This window comes from Megalobrama amblycephala, linkage group LG17 (assembly GCF_018812025.1).
Source record: "Megalobrama amblycephala isolate DHTTF-2021 linkage group LG17, ASM1881202v1, whole genome shotgun sequence".
NCBI classification, from domain to species: Eukaryota; Metazoa; Chordata; class Actinopteri; order Cypriniformes; family Xenocyprididae; genus Megalobrama; species Megalobrama amblycephala.
The window spans coordinates 36,255,427-36,277,838 of NC_063060.1; the positions used below are offsets into that span (position 1 = coordinate 36,255,427).

A 22,412-nucleotide genomic window follows, 5' to 3' on the forward strand; every position below is an offset into this window, starting at 1 on the left:
CATTATTGGCCGGCTCCTGCGTCAGAATCACTCGCATGCATCGTGACACTCATGTGATCAGGGCCAGTTGCATAAACTTAGTCACTATATTAAGACTGTGTCTTAAGAACTAGTTTGACCAACTTGCAGTTAACCAAGGGGTAATCAATGTTATTTTTCTAATTCAAATTACACCAGTCTACCTTTTTATATAAGAGACTTTTAAAAATTAGGACCACTCTTCAAGAAAAACATTAGTGTCTTAACTTTTAAGACTAGTCTAAGTGGTTTATGCAACCGGCCCCAGCTTTGGCCAATACTAAGCCAGCATTCGGACATAAACACAGAAGCCTGCACTGTGCTTACTGTGTTACCTGCATAAGGATAATGACAGGGAAGAGAAGAGATTGTTGAATAAAGTCATTATTTTTTGTTTTTTACGTACAAAAAGTATTCTCATCACTTCAAAAAATTAAGGTTGAACCACTGCAGTCACGTCGACAGTTTTAATGTTTTCTTTAGTACCTTTCTGGACTTTGAAAGTGTAGAATGGCATGCGGGTGAGTAATTAATGACAGAAATTTCATTTTTGGGTGAACCCTTAAAGTAAAGAATTGCAGAGTTTATAATTTATAATAAATGAGGCAATATTCCATAAAAATAAAAAGTTCATTTTTGATTTCATGGAGGCTTTACGTTAAAGCACTACAAATATTAAAACTAAAACAGAAATAAATTTTACAATTTTATATATATATACACAGTACAGTCCAAAAGTTTGGAACCACTAAGATTTTTAATGTTTTTAAAAGAAGTTTCGTCTGCTCACCAAGGCTACATTTATTTAATTAAAAATACAGTAAAAAACAGTAATATTGTGAAATATTATTACAATTTAAAATAACTGTGTACTATTTAAATATATTTGACAAAATAATTTATTCCTGTGATGCAAAGCTGAATTTTCAGCATCGTTACTCCAGTCTTCAGTGTCACATGATCCTTCAGAAATCATTCTAATATGCTGATTTGCTGCTCAATAAACATTTATGATTATTTTCAATGTTGAAAACAGTTTTGTACTTTTTTTTTCAGGAGTCCTTGATGAATAGAAAGTTCAAAAGAACAGCATTTATCTGAAATACAAAGCTTCTGTAGCATTATACACTACCGTTCAAAAGTTTGGGGTCAGTAAGAATTTTTATTTTTATTTTTTTGAAAAGAAATTAAAGAAATGAATACTTTTATTCAGCAAGGATGCATTAAATCAATCAAAAGTGGCAGTAAAGACATTTATAATGTTACAAAAGATTAGATTTCAGATAATAACTGTTCTTTTGAACTTTCTATTCATCAAATAATCCTGAAAAAAAATATTGTACACAAATATTTTGTACAACTGTACACATTAAATGTTTCTTGAGCAGATGATCAGCATATTAGAATGATTTCTGAAGGATCATGTGACACTGAAGACTGGAGTAATGATGCTGAAAATTCAGCTTTGCCGTCACAGGAATAAATTACCTCTGGAAATATATTCAAATAGAAAACAGTTATTTTAAATTGTAATAATATTTCACAATATTACTGTTTTTTACTGTATTTTTAATTAAATAAATGTAGCCTTGGTGATCAGACGAAACTTCTTTTAAAAACATTAAAAATCTTAGTGGTTCCAAACTTTTGGACTGTACTGTATGTATATATATATATAGTGTATTAAAATAACACTGCATATCGGTTCGAACTAAGCAGAGAAAATTTTAAAGGATCTCTTCCTAGTTTGGAGGGAAGAAAAAGAAAAATTCAAGACAAATTTTTCTGCTTTTTCATTTTTAATAATCGTTTTTTTATATAGACATTTTAATATGTATATATAAACAGACATTTCGATCCATTTCCCCACCTGCTACCTGACACACAGACATTCACTCACACAGACATTCACTTCCCATAATAAATTATCTTTCCCTCTAAAGAAAGAGCAAAGCAAATGCACACAGATAAAGTGGTATATGGTTGACTCGCACAAAATACTTCTTCCATATTAAGTTCTGACTTTAGGATCTTTATGCTTTTCATATTCATGTAGATGCAAGCAAGGCCTTGATTTAACAAACCCTCATGGCTTTAGTTAAAATGAACTATGCAAAACTTATTTTGTACTTAGTAAAATAGATTATGATAATACTTAAATATCACACTTGATTGTTGCCAGTCACTGTGACAAAAAAATGAATGTGACAAATCCAACTGGATTCCCTTCTTTTTAATGATTAAATTAACATTATTTTTTTTAATTGCAGCTAACTTGTCTTTTAGTTTAGAATTTATCTGAACATTACAATGAGGACAGATCCATACGCTAAAGGCACAATCTAAAAATGCAACATTCTCCACATGGGAGATGAAAACATTATTTAATAACTATCCTGCAGTCAACTTTGTGCATTGCTTTTCCCCCTCGCATGACACCAAAGCGTCAGTCATTTTGAGAAAATAAAATATATAAACATAACCCATTCCTGCATATAATAATTCTTGTACATTCCATCTCTTCTCTTCTGTATCTCCATACAGTTCACATCATAAGCATTTCCACTTATTTCTTAATATATATGTCCATATTTATCCCCAAACCCTCAATTCTTTTAGGTTTAAAACCAAAGAGCAGCAGTGGCTGTGGTGGCAGCATCTGACATACAAAGAGCTGTGGCTCATCACCAGACCTCTGCACACTTGTGTCCACATCCATAAAATATACTATAGTCCTTATACTTGCCCCAAAAGACAATATTATTGCCTACTTCCAAGCCCGCACCTAAACACACCAAAATAACCGCGAGGACATGAAAGTGGATGTGGGAACACCATCAAAAACAAAAATAAAACGCTGGGGAATATGAAATAATAAACCACCCGCTCCTCTCACCCCCGAATATATACCAAAAACACTCACTCTGGACAAAATATAAAACACTTCAGAAGTGCTGCTGAATATACCGTTCATTGAGAATGAAATGGTCCTTGATCACTCACCGAGGGAAGTATTGTATGCTTGATGAAGTTGAATAAGCTGTTTTCCAGGCACAGTTAGACTTACTACATTTACCTTTTTGAATTTTGCCCAGAGGAAACCTCTGTATAATTAAAGAATGACGATAACACCCACCCAGATTCCTTGTGTCAACTGATGTTTTGTCCTGAAAACAAGGACTGTTCACATCCTGTGTGTACAAACGCACATACAGACGCTCACATACACACACACAGACACATACATACACCATAGTCTTTCTGAAAACAACAAAACCTCTTGAAAACGCGAAGTCGCACATGCTCTCTGAAGCACATGAACACACACTCGCTCCATTTATGTCGTCATAAAGGAACCTCCAGCAGCTTTTTGTGTAGGTACTGCTTCACTTCCTCAATCCCATTCAGCTTCTCCAACTCCAGATAGGGCAACTACAATAAAAGCACAGAGAAATTCTGCATTCATTAGCAAGGTAAAATCATGGGTTATTTTTTTCAATACATTGGTGTAACATGTTTATAAGTGGTAAATATTCAATATCAGTAGTACTACCATCTGATACCATAACTGCATCATGGTACCTCTATACTTAGTTTTTGTAATTGTTTTTAACTTTTACATGATACATGTAAGGACTTAAAGGGTTAGTTCACCCAAAATGAAAATTTCTGTCATTAATTACTCACCCTCATCACATCCGTAAGATCTTCGTTCATCTTCAGAACACAAATTAAGATATTTTTGATGAACACAACTACCACTTTCAAGGTCCAGAAAGATAGGAAAAACATCATTAAAGTACTTCATGTGACTCCAGTGGTTTAACCTCAGTTTTTTGAAGCGATGCGAGTGCTTTGTTTGCGCTTCATAAAATTGAGTTTAAACCACTGGAGTCATATGAAGTACTTTAATGATGTTTTTCCTATCTTTCTGGACCTTGGAGTGGTAGTTGTGTTGGATCTCTATGGATGGACAGAAACCTCTCTGACTTCCTCAAAAAGATCTAATTTGTGTTCCGAAGATGAACAAAGGTCTTATGGATGTGGAACGACACGAGGGTGAGTCACTTTTGGGTGAACTATCCCTTTAAAGTTATAGCCTTCTTAGAAAGTTCAAAAGTTGAACTACAGTTCAAAAGTTTGGGGTGAGTAAGGTGCATTTATTTAATCAAGAATACAGTAAAAACAGTAATATTGTGAAATATTATTACAATTTAAAAGAACTGTTTTCTATTTTAATGTCACGTATGTTATGTAATGGCAAAGCTGAATTTTCAGCATCATTACTCCAGTCTTCAGTGTCACATGATCCTTCAGAAATCATTCTGATATGATGACTTGGTGCTTAAGAAACATTTTTTCTTATTATCAATGTTGAAAACAGATGTGCAGCTTAATATTTTTGTGGAAACCAACCATAAACTTTTTCAGGATTCATTGATGAATAGAAAATTCAAAAGAACAGCATTTATTTGCAATAGAAATCTTCTGTAACATTACAAATGTCTTTACTGACACCTTTTGACCATTTTAATGCATCCTGAATGTAAGTATTAATATCTTACGGAAGAGGATTAGGGCCAAGCAATAAAAAAAATAAATAAAACAATCTCGAGATTAAAGTTGTTAAATTTCGAGAAAAAACTCGTAAAATTTTGAGAAAAAAGTTGAAATAAAATGTTGAGAATAAAGTCATTAAATTACGAGAAAAAATCATTAAATTACAAGAACAAATTCGTTAAATTATGACAAAAAAAGTCGTTAAATTACAAGAACAAATTCGTTAAATTATGACAAAAAGAGGCGTTACATTATGAGAACAAATTCGTTAAATTAGAATTTGTTCTCATAATTTAACAACTTTTTTCTCGTAATTTAATGACTTTATTCTCAACATTTTATCTCGACTTTTTTTCTCAAAATTTAACGACTTTTTCCTCAATTTAAAGAATTTGTTCCCATAATCTAACGACTTTTTTCTCGTAATTTAATGACTTTATTCTCAACATTTTATCTCGACTTTTTTTCTCGAAATTTTATGACTTTTTCCTCAATTTAAAGAATTTGTTTCCATAATCTAACGACTTTTTTCTCGTAATTTAATGACTTTATTCTCAACATTTTATCTCGACTTTTTTTCTCGAAATTTAACGACTTTTTCCTCAATTTAAAGAATTTGTTCCCATAATCTAACGACTTTTTTCTCGTAATTTAATGACTTTATTCTCAACATTTTATCTCAACTTTTTTTTTTTAATTTAACAACTTTTTCCTCATAATTTAATGAATTTGTTCTCATAATTTAACAACTTTTTTCTCGTAATTTAATGACTTTATTCTCAACATTTTATCTCAACTTTTTTTTTTAATTTAACAACTTTTTCCTCATAATTTAATGAATTTGTTCTCATAATTTAACAACTTTTTTCTCGTAATTTAATGACTATATTCTCAACATTTTATCTCGACTTTTTTTCTCGAAATTTAACGACTTTTTCCTCAATTTAAAGAATTTGTTTCCATAATCTAACGACTTTTTTCTCGTAATTTAATGACTTTATTCTCAACATTTTATCTCGACTTTTTTCTCGAAATTTAATGACTTTTTCCTCAATTTAAAGAATTTGTTTCCATAATCTAACGACTTTTTTCTCGTAATTTAATGACTTTATTCTCAACATTTTATCTCGACTTTTTTCTCGAAATTTAACGACTTTTTCCTCAATTTAAAGAATTTGTTTCCATAATCTAACGACTTTTTTCTCGTAATTTAATGACTTTATTCTCAACATTTTATCTCGACTTTTTTTCTCGAAATTTAATGACTTTTTCCTCAATTTAAAGAATTTGTTTCCATAATCTAACGACTTTTTTCTCGTAATTTAATGACTTTATTCTCAACATTTTATCTCAACTTTTTTCTCGAAATTTAACGAGTTTATTCTCAACATTTTATCTCGACTTTTTTCTTGAAATTTAACGACGTTTTTCTCGAAATTTAACGAGTTTTTTCTTGAAATTTAACAACTTTAATCTCGAGATAAATCTCTTTTTTAAATCCTACTAATATTTTGCCCATTCAAACAGATTTTTTTTAGAATAACAACAATCTAACGACTTTTTTCTCGTAATTTAATGACTTTATTCTCAACATTTTATCTCGACTTTTTTTCTCGAAATTTAATGACTTTTTCCTCAATTTAAAGAATTTGTTTCCATAATCTAACGACTTTTTTCTCGTAATTTAATGACTTTATTCTCAACATTTTATCTCGACTTTTTTTCTCGAAATTTAATGACTTTTTCCTCAATTTAAAGAATTTGTTTCCATAATCTAACGACTTTTTTCTCGTAATTTAATGACTTTATTCTCAACATTTTATCTCAACTTTTTTCTCGAAATTTAACGAGTTTATTCTCAACATTTTATCTCGACTTTTTTCTTGAAATTTAACGACTTTTTTCTTGAAATTTAACGAGTTTTTTCTTGAAATTTAACAACTTTAATCTCGAGATAAATCTCTTTTTTAAATCCTACTAATATTTTGCCCATTCAAACAGATTTTTTTTAGAATAACAACAGTCTTAATATGTATTTTAATGTGCTGACTGACTACAAGTATTGATTTTAGTATAGCATTTTATTTTTTTATAGGAAATTAGATCATTAGATTTTGATTACAGATTTATAATATTCCCCATAACACAAAAAAAAAAATACTGCAGTTCATAAGTTTGGGATCAGCAAGATTTTTACTGTTTTTAATAGAAAATCTCTTATGCTCACCAAGGCTGCATTTATTTGATTAAAAATACAGTAAAAACAGTAATATAGTGAAATATTATTACGATTTAAAAGAACTCTTTTCTATTTGAATATATTTTAATATGTAATTTATTCCTGTGATCAAAGCTGAATAGATGATACACTACCATTCAAAAAATTGGGGTCAGTTAGAATTTTTTATTTATTTTTTTAAAGAAAATTGAAGAGATTATTACTTTTATTCAGCAAGGATGCATTAAATTGATCAAAAGTGACATTAAAGACATTTATAATGTTACAAATTATTCTATTTTAAATAAATGCTGTTCTTTCTTTAAATACTTTTTATTCATCAAAGAATCCTGTAAAAAAAAAAATTGCACACAACTGTTTTCAACATAATAAATAAAAATAATAAATGTTTCTTGAGCACTAAATCAGCTTTTTACAATGATTTCTGAAGGATCATGTGACACTGAAGGCTGGAGTAATGATGCTGAAAATTCAGATTTGCATCACAGGAATAAATTACATTTAAAAAATATTCAGACAGAAAACAGTTCTTTTAAATTGTAATAATATTTCACAATATTACTGTTTGTTTGTTTGTTTGTTTGTTTGTTTGTTTAAATCAAATAAATTCAGCCTTGGTGAGCAGAAGAGACTTCTTTTAAAAACATTAAAAATCTTACTGATCCCAAACTTTTGAACAGCATTGTCCATTATGCTATTCAAATTAAGAATATTAAAATGATATTAAAATTCATTTCTACCATTTTAAATAAACGACAGCATATCACAGCAAGAGTTAATTAGAATTAATAACTAAATAAATCATATAAACTGTTCAGTGTTCACCTGTAGTATGATGTAGCCCAGTAACTGCAGGTGACGATCTCTCATGGCCCTGGATCCGACCAGCACGTCAGAGTTATGGCAATAATGCCATTTATCATTCACAGACATAATTAACCCTGCATATGAGGAAGGACAGAAAGAATGTGTTAAAGATGACAAGCAAGACATTGGACACCTAGTTTGAATGATTCAGGAAGGACTGACCTCTTCACCTGCTCTCCTGTGGTCCGGTCAGCTTCAGGGTTGTCAGTGTTGTGAAGCTGCAGTGGAGAACCGACCACCACATCACTCTCACCTCCTTCTGGGTACGACACGCTTTCGTAAAAAGTAGCGATCTCACAGTCCGGCCCCGTGTTCGCTCCTGACGCAGCACCCCCCTCATCCTCCAGGATTTTTCCAATGGAGAACTGGAACAGGGAGTCTTGCGGTGCAACCGTCCCTGGAACGGAGGGTCCTGTCTGGGTCAGGCAGTCTGAGGGGCTACTGAGGGTGGAGCTGTCCTGGCTCTCCAGAGAGTGTTCCTTGGCTAGAGTCGAGTAATAATCTGAAGTGGTGTAATATGGGTTGTAGTCCAGCGAGACCGTTCCATTAGGGCCGACCCTTTGAGATCCTGCCACTGCTGGAGGACGCATGTGAGCAGAGAGGAAGGCAGGCTCCTCTCCGGCTTGTTTGTCAGCCCCTTCCTCCAGTGACGGGGCAAAGGGAGAGAACTTCTGGAAGTCAGTAGTGAGGGCCGTGACTGAGCCGGACCCATCTGGAGATTTAAGGTTCAGTACTACACACGGGGTCGATCCTGCTGCTAATGTTGCTGCTGGTGTGCCTGTTCTGATGGGGAGGACACGGCCTGTGCTGTCGATCCACAGCAGGAAATCTGCCATGAGAGAAAATGGCACATGAATTTTTTACAAAAATGCACATGTAGTTTGTGGCACAAATTTATGCATTTAGCTTTTATCCAAAAGGGCAAAAGAGGAACTAAAGCAATTTGTCAAAAGCTAAATAAAATAAAAAAATAAAAGTAAAAAATCACCTGTGTAATATCCTGGTGCGAGAACTTCATCTTGTTTGTAGCCGTGCTCGCCAACAAGCTGCCGGAGTGCCTCTGCAACCAGACCTTTATAACTGAAACATAAACACTCACTGTTACCTGGACAATTTTGTGGCACTTCTCTAATGGATTTCAGGCAGACTTCTAAAGTCACTTACCTGTATTTGCGGTTCACCTCATCTGCAGTTAAAGCGTGGTCAAACATGAGCACTTTGTGGGTGTCCTGAAGGCGAGGTCCAGTGTAGTCCCTGTATTCCAGCTCTACGGCTGCATCCAGTAGTGAAAGGTACCGACGTACGATTAGGGCGTACGGGCTGTCTACATGGAAAAAGATACAACAGAATTAAGCTCAAACTTTTCTGCAGAGAGGAAAGTGACTTCTCCACTCTACAGTCCTGCCAAAAACATGGGTGTCTGAGTGATATTTCACTCCAAAATAATAAAAGAAAAGAAAAAATCCATTGAAATTGATCAAATGTTAAAGTAAAGACTTCTACAGTATGACAAAAAAATGTATTTCAAATAATTGCTGTTCTTTTGAACTTTCTATTCATCAAAGAATCATGAAAAAAAGTCAGTATTTCCACAAAAAGCAGCACGACTGTTTTCACATAAGTAGAAATGTTTCCTGAGCACCAAATCAGCATATTAGAATGATTTCCGAAGGATCACGTGACACTGAAGACTAAAGTAACGGCTGCTGAAAATTCAGCTTTTCCATCACAGTAATAAATTACATTTTAAAATATATTTAAACAAAAAATGGAATTTGAATGGGTTTGAATGGAAGTGTATAAATTAAATTCAGTGCAGCAATTACTGCCATGATGCATAAATGCTTTACAAGTTATCAATTAAACTACAATTTTTATTACTTTACAGAACAATTTTTTTTTATTTTCCATGAAAAAAAAAAAAGAAAGAGCTTTAGTTGTTTTCACAGTAGGCTTTCTTTAAATTTCACATGAAATTTGGGGACCTAGACATTCTTTATCCTTTGTGGAAATCATTTTTTAATGTTTATAAAGAAATAAATCCGCCAGCAGAGGTCACCATTGATTTCTGTTCCCTATGATGTGTTTGCATGAGTGTATACTGGTCCAAGATAGTTTCGGTGTTTACTTATGGGTGACTACGATGTTATAAATAAAACATTTAAAAACAAATATGAAGCCATGAACCATCTGAGTACATAAGGCCTGGCTATTTTATCTTCTCAAGAGACAAGTGCTGGTCGTCTTAGCACTGCACAAACATGCCAGTTAGCTTGCTTTCAAAACAAGCATTCAGTAATGACTAGAGCTGCATGATTCTGGATAAACTGAGAATCATGCTTTTTTTTTTTTTTTTTTTTCAAATAGAGATGGTGAACAAAAAACAAAACAAAATAACATGTAATTTACTAGAGGTTCTGACAAATGTTAATTAAATCAGTCTATTTAAAAATATTAAAAATATTTAATTTTTTTTTTTTTTTTTTTTTTTTTTTTTTTTTTAAATCGGGTTGAATGAATGATTCAATGACTCACTCATAAATACTTCACTTGTTTAATTCCTGGATGAATCAGTGTTTTGAATGAGTCTTTTGAATGAATGATTAGATGAAAAATATGTTTTTTAACAGTCACTTGTCGCCACATAATGGTGTAATTATGAAGCTTTTTGAAGCGTCAAGTTAATTTCAAAAGGTGATTTGCTCTATTTCGATCGCTTTCTGTAGACATCAGTGTTAATATCTGAAATATACAGGTGCTGGTCATATAATTAGAATATCATCAAAAAGTTGATTTATTTCACTAATTCCATTCAAAAAGTGAAACTTGTATAATATATTCATTCATTACACACAGACTGTTATATTTCAAATGTTTATTTCTTTTAATTTTGATGATTATAACTGACAACTAAAGAAAATCCCAAATTCAGTGTCTCAGAAAATTAGAATATTGTGAAAAGGTGAAAAGACACCTGGTGCCACACTCTAATCAGCTAATTAACTCAAAACCTTTAAATAGTCTCTCAGTCTAGTTCTGTAGGCTACACAATCATGGGGAAGACTGCTGACTTGACAGTTGTCCAAAAGACGACCATTGACACCTTGCATGAGGGCGAGACACAAAAGGCCATTGCAAAAGAGGCTGGCTGTTCACAGAGCTCTGTGTCCAAGCACATTAATAGAGAGGCGAAGGGATGGAAAAGATGTGATAGAAAAAAGTGTACAAGCAATAGGGATAACCGCACCCTGGAGAGGATTGTGAAACAAAACCCATTCAAAAATGTGGGGGGAGATTCACAAAGAGTGGACTGCAGCTGGAGTCAGTGCTTCAAGAACCACTACGCACAGATGTGTGCAAGACATGGGTTTCAGCTGTCGCATTCCTTGTGTCAAGCCACTCTTGAACAACAGACAGCGTCAGAAGCGTCTAAAGACAAAAAGGACTGGACTGCTGCTGAGTGGTCCAAAGTTATGTTCTCTGATGAAAGTAAATTTTGCATTTCCTTTGGAGATCAGGGTCCCAGAGTCTGGAGGAAGAGAGGAGAGGCACTCAATCCACGTTACTTTAGGTCCAGTGTAAAGTTTCCACAGTCAGTGATGGTTTTGGGTGCCATGTCATCTGCTGGTGTTGGTCCACTGTGTTTTCTGAGGTCCAAGGTCAACGCAGCCGTATACCAGGAAGTTTTAGAGCACTTCATGCTTCCTGCTGCTGACCAACTTTATAGAGATGCTGATTTCATTTTACAACAGGACTTGGCACCTGCACACAGTGCCAAAGCTACCAGTACCTGGTTTAAGGACCATGGTATCCCTGTTCTTAATTGGCCAGCAAACTCGCCTGACCTTAACCCCATAGAAAATCTATGGGGTATTGTGAAGAGGAAGATGCGATATGCCAGACCCAACAATGCAGAAGAGCTGAAGGCCACTATCAGAGCAACTTGGGCTCTCATAACACCTGAGCAGTACCACAGACTGATCGACTCCATGCCACGCCGCATTGCTGCAGTAATTCAGGCAAAAGGAGCCCCAACTAAGTATTGAGTGCTGTACATGCTCATACTTTTCATGTTCATACTTTTCAGTTGGCCAAGATTTCTAAAAATCCTTTCTTTGTATTGGTCTTAAGTAATATTCTAATTTTCTGAGATACTGAATTTGGGATTTTCCTTAGTTGTCAGTTATAATCATCAAAATAAAAAAAAATAAACATTTGAAATATATCAGTCTGTGTGTAATGAATGAATATAATATACAAGTTTCACTTTTTGAATGAAATTAGTGAAATAAATCAACTTTTTGATGATATTCTAATTATATGACCAGCACCTGTAAACTTTTATCCCAAAACTTCTGTGATAATATAAATATATTTGTAACACAGAAATGATGATACTAGCATGTGGCTGAAAAGACTGTGAAGCTTTTTCATACTTACACTTGACAACTGCTCTCTCTGGGTCAGCGGCAGCGCCAACGCAGATTTGAAAGTTCTGGTGTGATTTTGTCAAATTTTGTAATGACAAACTCCAACTTACTTGTGACATTGCTGATGAACGATGGAGAGAAGACACGATGAAGAACAAGCCCAGGAAAATGCCCCAGCTGGAACAAGGACATGAGGATGTTGACAGTTGCCAGTGGAGAGCTCAGAGCCTTGAGTTCAAGCACCATCTCGAGCTTGGAAAAAAATTGAGTCTCATTAGCCGGCCGATAACTCATACGACTGAATGGGAAGACAAGCTTCTGGATCACCTAGACAGAGGAAACATTGAAAGAGGAAAAGTTAAATACGATACTCCTCTCATTATATAGAGTTACATAAAAAAAGGAAATAAATAAACAACTCCTTAGTACTGAAACAATTTGCCAAACCTTGCTGTCCAGGTATTCACCCTTCTTGACCAAGAAGTCAGCGATAGTGTCTAGCAAGCGTGTTTCTCTGAGACGATGGCGAGCGATGTACTTGGCAATGAGGGCCATGGTGTAAGGCGTGATGCTATCAACCTTTTTAGGCAACTCCTCTAAAAAGATAAAAAAGATTTAAAATTAGCCTCACTCCACAACAGGAAATTACTTTTAGATTTATATACCCAGGGGTATTGACCCCATCGGCCCCTGCTAGAAGATTACCATTAGATTTCTCCTTGGATTTCTCCTCATATATTAAAATGTTTGAATAATAAAAGATTATTCACATAAATTTTAGAATTATTACAGAAAATTCTGTTTATCACAAGCCCATCATTTGCATTTTATGATGGATTTTTTTAATACATCACTTTAATTTACATCACTTTTTAATACATCACATATGATATATATATATATATATATATATATATATATATATATATATATATATATATATATATATATATATATATATATATATATATATAAAAAGGGGATTCACGCTTCAAATAATTCTAAAATTTATGTGAATAATCTTTTATTATTCAAACATTTTAATATATGAGGAGAAATCCAAGGAGAAATCTAATGGTAATCTTCTAGCAGGGGCCGATGGGGTCAATACCCCTGGGTATATAAATCTAAAAGTAATTTCCTCAAGGCTCTGATATATATATATATATATCATTAATGGTAACACCTCAGTATGTGAAACACATATTTACTATTAACTATGATTTTTCCCTAAAAAAACCTCCTAATTTTAGTTGTAGTAGTTGTTAAGTTTAGGTATGGGGTAGGATTTAGGGATGTAGAATATGGTCATGCAGAATAAGGCATTAATATGTATTTTATAAGCACTAATAAACAGCCAATATGCAAGCTAATAAGCAACTAGTTAAAAGTGATAATTGTCCCCCATACTGAAGTGTTACCTCATTAACTTACCTGCAAGACTGCTAACAAACTTCTCCTGCCTGTTCTGGTAGAAGAGGTGAGAGCTGAAGATAAGCTCGAGGCTCTTGTTGCTGGCCTCCCTGGCACATGCTGACAGCATCTCATCCAGCAGAGCCATCTCATGGTCTCTGACGCTGCTAACGCTGGCCAGCGTGTGCTTCACCAGCCGCAGGATCTTCCGGTTCACCACCAGCTGCTCCGGGGAGGCTCCATCCGCCACCCGCAGCGCTCTCCACTTAGTGCGGTAGTAGGAGAGCAGGAGGAAGAGCGTCTGAGGGTGGCGCTCCCGCTCGATGTTCTTCTCTAGCCCGGCGAGACACGATTCAATCAAGGGATGCTGGCTGGACGGATGCAGCTTCATGCTGCTGCTGAAAACCATGGAGATGTCCTTTTGGTTGAACTGGGACAGACGAGCCTGGGACTCTTCCTCCAGCACCTGTACAATCTGAGAGTCACTGGGCAGCCCTAAATGAGATGGAGAACACATACGATCAAAAGTGAAGTTCGTGAAACTATAGATCTAGAAATATAGACAGTAAGTGGATAGCTGACATGACACATCAAGCTGTGACAGTAGTGTCAGATGCTACACTTCAGCTAAAACTATTTCAAAAAACATTTTTCTCATTTTATAACGATTTTTCTTTGGAATTTGGGTGCACATTTGCTTGAATAACAGCATACACTGTGCTTGCAGCAGAGGTGTCAAGTATTTGAGTAAATGTAATGAGTTACTGTACTATACTGTACTATAAGTATCTTTTTGGCTACTTTGTAATTGTACTGAGTATCAAAGATATTAGCAACTTTTACCCTCTACTTGACTACATTTTTGAATAAGTATATACACTCTTTAATCCAATATATTTATATACATATTGCATGGCACCTAACTTTTTCTGCAGCAGTTTATTTCTGCTACAAAAGTAGTGATATCGCCATCTACAGGGCACTGAAGGTACTATATCTTGTGTGTTTTGCCAATCTTGGAAACAAAGCTACTTTACAGGAATGCATTAGCAGGTGAATCGCAGGTGTTTCATATATGAGGACGTGGCTTGTTCTCAATAAACGTGATTGCTCTTCACACAAATCAACTGTTTCTTGTTTTTCACTGGCATGTCTCTTAGGTGTTGAGGACTAGTGCATCTTTGAGGCTACATTTAGTATGAGTAAAATACTTAAAGGGATAGTTCACCCAAAAATGAAAATTATCCCATGATTTATTCACCCTCAAGCCATCCTAGGTGTATATGACTACATTCTTTCAGACGAACACAATCAGAGATAAATTTAAAAATATCCTGGCTCCTCCAAGGTTTATAATGGTTGTGAATGGGGGGCAACATTTTAAAACAACAACAACAAAAATGCATCCATCCATAATTAAAGTAATCCATACAGCTCCAGTGGGTTAATAAAGGCCTTTTAAAGTGATGCGTTTTTTTTTTTTTTAAAGAAAAATATCCATATTTAAAATTTTATAAATGAAAATAAGTAGCTTCCAGCGGACGACTGTACACATACTGCGCAAGTTGTTTTGGGCGGAAGAGCAACCTTTGACACGACGCAATGACAAACGCGGAGGCGCAGAGGAGAGAGCAAAACAAAGCACTGGTCACGAATTAGAAGTCTAAAAAATAAGAAATTTTGAAGAGAAATGTCAGAGGATTTTGAGAGGAGCTTCAGTTTATTGCCCAGCCCTATTTGTTTGAACCATGAGTATTGTGTGCGGTCATCCGCCGGAATGGATGCATTTTTTGGATGGATGCATTTTTTTAGTTTTAAAACGTGGCACCCCATTCACAACCATTATAAACCTTAGAGGACTAAGGATTATGCTTTTTACTCCTTCTTTTCTCTTAAATATATTTTTGAAGTTTTTTCTATATGTACAGGCTTTTCTCTTTTTCTTTACTTGAATGATTATAACAATAATATAATATAATAAATTTATAACAATTAATTTAATTTTAAAAAAATACTTTTAAATACAAAAAAAAAAAGTATTTTTGCACTGAGCATAACCTCTTTTAAATTAAAAACATTATTTTTATTATAGAAAGTTCCATGGCTTGTCAATGACTTTCAACAATTTTATCATTTTATTAGGCCTGGAAATCACCATAAATTAATATGTCCCTGATATTTCCAGGTTTTCCATGACCAGAACTCTGCTAAATGGAAGTAAGGAAATCTGACCTTTTAAAGGGTTAGTTCACCCAAAAATGAAAATTCTGTCAATTATTACTCACCCTCATGTCGTTCCACACCTGTAAGACCTTCCTTAATCTTCGGAACAAATTGGCTCAGTGAGGCCTCCATAGGGAGCAATGACATTTCCTCTCTCAAGATCCATTAATGTACTAAAAACATATTTAAATCGGTTCATGTGAGTACAGTGGTTCAATATTAATATTATAAAGCGGCGAGAATATTTTTGGAGCGCCAAAAAAAACAAAATAACGACTTATTTAGTGATGGCCGATTTCAAAACACTGCTTCATGAAGCATCGGAGCACAGATGAATCATTGTGTCGAATCATGATTCAGATCGCGTGTCAAACTGCCAACGGCTGAAATCACGTGACTTTGGCGCTCCGAACAGCAGATTCGATACACTGATTCATTATGCTCCGATGCTTCCTGAAGCAGTGTTTTGAAATCGGCCATCACTAAATAAGTCGTTATTTAGTTTTTTTTGGCGCTCCAAAAATATTCTCGCCGCTTTATAATATTAATATTGAACCAGTGTACTCACATGAACTGATTTAAATATGTTTTTAGTACATTAATGGATCTTGAGAGAGGAAATGTCATTGCTTCCTATGGAGGCCTCACTGAGCCATCGGATTTCAACTAAAATATCTTAATTTGTGTTCAGAAGATGAATAAAGGTCTTACAGGTGTGGAACGGCATGAGGGTAAGTAATAAATGACAGAAATTTCATTTTTGGGTGAACTAAGCCTTTAAGGATTGAGGTTAACATGGTCAATGTCACAAATTTGCATAATTAATTAATAAACTAAATAATAGTGCAAAATATACATATAAAAAAGTTCCCGACTACATTGTCATTGAACTAAACGTGAAGGACTCACCAAGAGCAGCTACAGCATAAAGGCAGTTAACAATGCTGAAGTTGTCGAACTTGGAGCAGTCATTGACAATGGCATCACAGAGAGTCTGAAAATCCTGATTATCCAGAATCTGTCGTATAGTGTTCTCCCCCGAACCTCCGACAGAGGTCGCGGGCAAGGCTCCTTCGCCCGCTACCCCACCACCACCGCCACCCGCTCCGCTCCCACCTGCCTGACCTCCAGCCTGCTGCAGTACCAGGAGCTGACCGATCTTCTGTAGGGCAATGGGGTAATGATTGTGCGAGATCTTCCCTGGATTCTGCGTGACCCAGCGGAGAACTTCATCCACGGTGCGCGATCGATCGATCAGCCGCTTCATGGTGAAGAAGGTGTCGTAGCTCATCTTCTCATGGATGAAGTTCCAGGTCTTCTTCTTGCCGTGGTGCAAATGCGCATGGGGCTGGTAGTGCGGAGGGGGGAGGTGGGTGACTTGAGGGTGCGTGTGGTAGTGCTGGTGGGTCTGGTAATGGGGCCGGTGGGCATCTAGACGGGCTTGATAAACGGGCGGGTAGCTCTGAGGCTGATGGACATGAGGGTGATGTGGAGGGAGTGGATGATGGTGGTTCTCCAGCATGGGCGGCCCTCCTCCAATCAGGCCGATGCGCCGACCTGGCTTGCCCCCACCACCGCTGTACATGCGTGTGGTGTACATACTAGTAAGAGCACCTAGACTCAGTAGGCGAGAAGGCTGGTGGGGCGAGGAGAATCTCCTGCAGGTTAAGAGGCCAAAGCGAAAAGGCAGCCCCAGCATGGTATATAGGGTGGTCCAAGAGGGAAGTTCAAGAGAACACTCCTACAAACAGAAAGCACATCCTTTATTAAGTACACTTCATAGTCCAAATGATTTTATCAGTCTGTATACAGCAGATTTTAGTGCTGAACCACAGTGAAATGCAACATTATGGTTCAGAAACTCATCTCCACTTTAATGAAGCAGGCAGGAGGTGCTCCAAAAATAGCCGGTAACTTGAGAATTGTCAGACTGATGTGCCCTTTCCATCAGGGGGCTGAGCGGAGGAGAGGATATCCCATCCTCACATCTGAATCAGACCTCATTTATGAATTAAGATATTTATGAATATTAAAAATTCAAAGTGTTTACAAAGTTTCATAGCACAGCAATACAATAATTATAAGGTTGATCCAGATACAAAACTTTTAAAACAGATCAAATGTATAGCAAGATTTGGATGTACACTAAAGTTTGGGGTCAGTAAGGCAAAAACGTATTAACGTATTAACAAGATTAATAATTAGAAATGTTTCTTGAGCAGCAAATCAGCATATTAGAATGATTTCTGAAGGATCACGTGACACTGAAGACTGGAGTAATGATGCTGAAAATCAGTTTTGCATCACAGGAATAAACTACATTTTAAAATATATTAAAACATTTAAATTGTAGCAATATTTCACAATATTACTGTTCTTACTGTACATTTGATCAAATAAATGCAACCTTGGTGAGCATATGAGACTTTCAAAACCATTTTTAAAAAATCTTATCAACCCCAAACCTTTGAACAGCAGTGTAATCATCACATATACAGGATCAGAGGGACCAAATATACTAAACCACTGAAAAATGCATATCAAACAAGCACTAGTAATCTGAATATTGGATATTGAATATTGCATTATAGAGACTGACATTTTAAGTGCATCTGCTGTTATTGCCTCATGATGGTGTGTCAATGGTTGGACTAGTCACTATGGAAACACTGATCCCATGAGCGAATCATTGGTCAGCCGTGGAAGTGGTCACCTTTGAGAAACATAACATTTCTTGGACTATTTGAATGCCATTTCCATTGCATTTGTCCCCTTTAAAAAGACAGTTCACTCCCAAAAAATTCTGTCATCATTTTCTCAGCCTTGTGTCTCTCCAAACCCACTTGACCTTGTTAAATGCATGGAATGTCCAAGCTGCCATTTTCCACACAATGAACTCAATGGTGACACACAGCTGTCAAGCAAGATTTTCTGCAAATAACAACTTCAAACTTAAAGGGTTAGTTCACCCAGAAATTAAAATTCTGTCATTAATTACTCACCCTCATGTCATTCCACACCTGTAAGACCTTTGTTAATCTTCAGAACACAAATTAAGATATTGAACTCACATGAACCGATTTAAATATGTTTTTAGTACATTAATGGATCTTGAGAGAGGAAATGTCATTGCTGGCTATGCAGGGCTCGGATTTCAACAAAAATATCTTAATTTGTGTTCAGAAGATTAACGAAGGTCTCACAGGTGTGGAGTGACATGAGGATAAGTAATAAATGACAGAATTTTCATTTTTGGGTGAACTAACCCTTTAAAGTGTTCCTCACAAAACGCTACTGTATGTCTTTAGACTTGGAATATAGACATATAATTATGCTTTTTTAATTGAAATGTATATCACGGTTTCCACAAAAAACATTGAGCAGCAGCACAATTGTTTTCAACATTAATAATAATAAGAAATGTTTCTAGAGCAACAAATCAGCAAATTAGAATGATTTATAAAGGATCACATGACACTGAAGACTGAAAGAGTTAAAACGAAATGAAAATTCTGTCATTAATTACTCACCCTCATGTCATTCCACACCCGTAACACCATAAATTAAGATATGTTTGATGAAATCCGATGGCTCAGTGAGGCCTGCATTGACAGAACGATGATTAACACTTTCAGATGCCCAGAAAGCTACTAAAGACATATTTAAAACAGTTCATGTGACTACAGTGTTTCAACCTTAATGTTATGAAGCGACGAGAATACTTTTTGTGCGGCCAAAAAACAAAATAACAATTTTATTCAACAATATCTAGTTATGGGCGATTTCAAATCACTGCTTCATGAAGCTTCGAAGCTTTATGAATCTTTTGTTTTGAATCAGTGGTTCGGAGCGTGTCAAACTGTCAAAGTCACGCCCCCCAGTGGTGAACCACTGACATTTTGAAACATATATGACAATGAAGCCTCATTTACTGAAATCAAGTTCGATACGCGCTCCGAACCACTGATTCGAAACAAAAGATTCGTAAAGCTTCGAAACTTCATGAAGCAGTGTTTTGAAATCGCCCATCACTAGATATTGTTGAATAATGTCGGTATTTTGTTTTTTGGTGCACAAAAAGTTTTCTCGTCGCTTCATAACAATAAGATTGAACTACTGTAGTCACATGAGCTGATTTAAATATATCTTTAGTAGCTTTCTGGGTGTTGAAAGTGTTAATATCTTGCTGGCAATGGAGGCCTCACTGAGCCATCAGATTTTATCAAAAATATCTTAATTTGCATTCCGAAGATGAACGAAAGTCTTACGGGTGTAGAACGACATGAGGGTGAGTAATTAATGACTGAATTTTCATTTTTGGCTGAACTAACCCATGAAGTAATGTCTACAGACTTGGAATATCGTTATATGAACTGCGTTAATGATGCTTTTTCATCATTTTTGGAATTTGACAGCTCCAATTCTCATTCGCTAAACTTTGTGTGCTACAGAAGAAAGTAAGTAATTCAGTTTGGGAACAACGAGACGAAGAGTAAATAATGACAGATACTTGTTTCATTTACAGTGAACTGTTCCTTTAACAGTTCTGGACTTAAACTTCTAGCATTCTCTTTAATAGTTTCATTGTACCTGTACAGTGACACAAAAGCTTGATTTTTCTTGACAAATTGACCACTATAAAACAGACTAAACATAAAATGACTTCCTTACAGTTGCTGCCATAAGACCTGGCGTGTTAGTGAGGTTAAAAGCAGGCTTACATGTTTATCTCAGAGGATGGCGCATGGATGGATGGTCAGGGTCAGGAGGATGAATTTGCCCGCAGGAGTCGGTGGCATTGGCAAGATTATTGCTCGTGTTTCTGAACGATTCGACGGCTAACTGTGCTGCACATCTGTGTGGGTTCAAAAACTTATCTTTAACAAACGCTTTAAGCGGACTGACATGTTGCAAAAGCAGGATTAATGGAGCATCTGTTGAGGCCCGGAAGCTGAGCGCTGCTAACGAGCTGCTACCCCGATGATTTCACAGTATCTGCGTGTTGAAGCAGCGGTTGTTTTGCTCCGTGTCCCGAAACGGTGAGAATTGTATTAAAATATGGCTAATACAGTGCGTGAATCTGGTGCGATCCGGTAGGACATGGCTTCATCAACATGCACGACTTCTTCTCCAGCAGCTAAAGTCAGAGTAGGTGAAGGTAGAGCTGCCTGATCGGAACGCTTTCTTTCTTTGATCTCGATACAGACTCGTTCACGAGACTCATCTCCTGTCGCCGCGGCGGACTCGTCTGTCAGGGCCTGATAACCTCGGGGTGCCCAGCCTTCCGCTACACTCCCCTTGCACTCCGCCAGTGGTCGTCCGCCGCCCCGGTGTTCGCCATGTTTCCGGAAGTCAACAGAGGCAGTCCGGAAACACGTGTTTGACGGACAGTTTTTTTCTCTCTTCCAAAATAATAGTTTTTATGATATCATAATTTGTTTTATCACACAATTAAAGTGATAGGCTATCTATCTATCTATCTATCTATCTATCTATCTATCTATCTATCTATCTATCTATCTATCTATCTATCTATCTATCTATCTATCTATCATTAAGTAATTTGTAATTAATCATAACTAACATTCAGGATTAAAATTTATATGCTTATATGCTTATATCTATCTATCTATCTATCTATCTATCTATCTATCTATCTATCTATCTATCTAACTTTTTGTCATATACAGCATTATACACTGTTATTTAATTTCTTGAATCATCCTTAAAGCTGCAGTCTGTAACTTTTTTTGGTTAAAAATGATCCAAAATCAATTTTTGAGCAAGTACATAACTAGCCAGTGTTCAAAACTATCTCCTCACCTTAGCTCGATTCACAACGGTAAGCTTGTAATAATGTTTTATCATTCGAGTGGTTCTGGTAGGTTTCCGCGGGAAATTCAAGCATGAATTTGTCTTTGCGTCATTACGTCACATCTGTTTACATATAGAATGAGTCCCAGCTTGTGGGCTAATATCATGAGAATGCTGCATGTGGCGGATCATTTATAGCCTTTTCTCACAGCAGCTGGAATAATTAATCTTATCGTTTTGATGGCGGATTGTAATCCAAAAAGTTCCATATGACAGTCATCAGTCAGTGACAACTGAGATTCACCCGTAGTCAAAAGCAAAAGACTTCAGACTGCGGAGTGGCTATAGAAATTGAAATCTACAGGTAACACTAATACACACTAAATATACACAGTCACGCAATGCTGATGTTGTTAACATTAACAATTTGAGAACAAAGTGTAACAATAATAATAATTTGCATGCTCTGACATAATCCGAGCTAAGCGATCGTTACATTTAATCACCATTTGTAGAGCGATTTATTGTAATGTTTTTTTCTCAGTCGGTCAGAACAAAAGTGGCAGATTTGTTACTTACTTGTTCAGATGACATTTTCTGGTGGAAATTCTTATTCTGGTCATACTTCCATGATGCAGAATATGTGATTCTTAAGTACAGTATCCACACTGATGACAAAACATACGGACTGCAGCTTTAAGATTCGCAAATCAGTAAGTGCAAAATAATTTGTACAAACAGCACCACACAATGGATTACCTGCAGAAGCCTGTAACTTGCTCAAAATCCTTAGTTCATGTCTCAAAAGTATTTATGTCACTGAACAGATCACAGCCATCAGAATGACA

At 35.8% G+C, this 22,412-nt stretch overlaps 1 protein-coding gene across 1 annotated transcript; it reads right to left on the bottom strand.

Annotated features, from left to right (window-relative positions):
- Positions 1-1,798: 1,798 nt before the first annotated feature.
- fastk (Fas-activated serine/threonine kinase) lies at positions 1,799-21,125 on the bottom strand. The gene is made up of 10 exons (XM_048162924.1): positions 20,472-21,125; positions 16,660-17,491; positions 13,549-14,022; positions 12,562-12,710; positions 12,225-12,441; positions 8,849-9,008; positions 8,673-8,764; positions 7,848-8,513; positions 7,643-7,758; positions 1,799-3,450 (listed from the first exon to the last, which is right to left on the bottom strand). The coding sequence occupies exons 2-10, from the start codon at positions 17,447-17,449 to the stop codon at positions 3,364-3,366; spliced, it is 2,751 nt and encodes a 916-aa protein (XP_048018881.1). The 5' UTR covers positions 17,450-17,491; positions 20,472-21,125; the 3' UTR covers positions 1,799-3,363.
- Between the last annotated feature and the right edge of the window lie 1,287 nt (positions 21,126-22,412).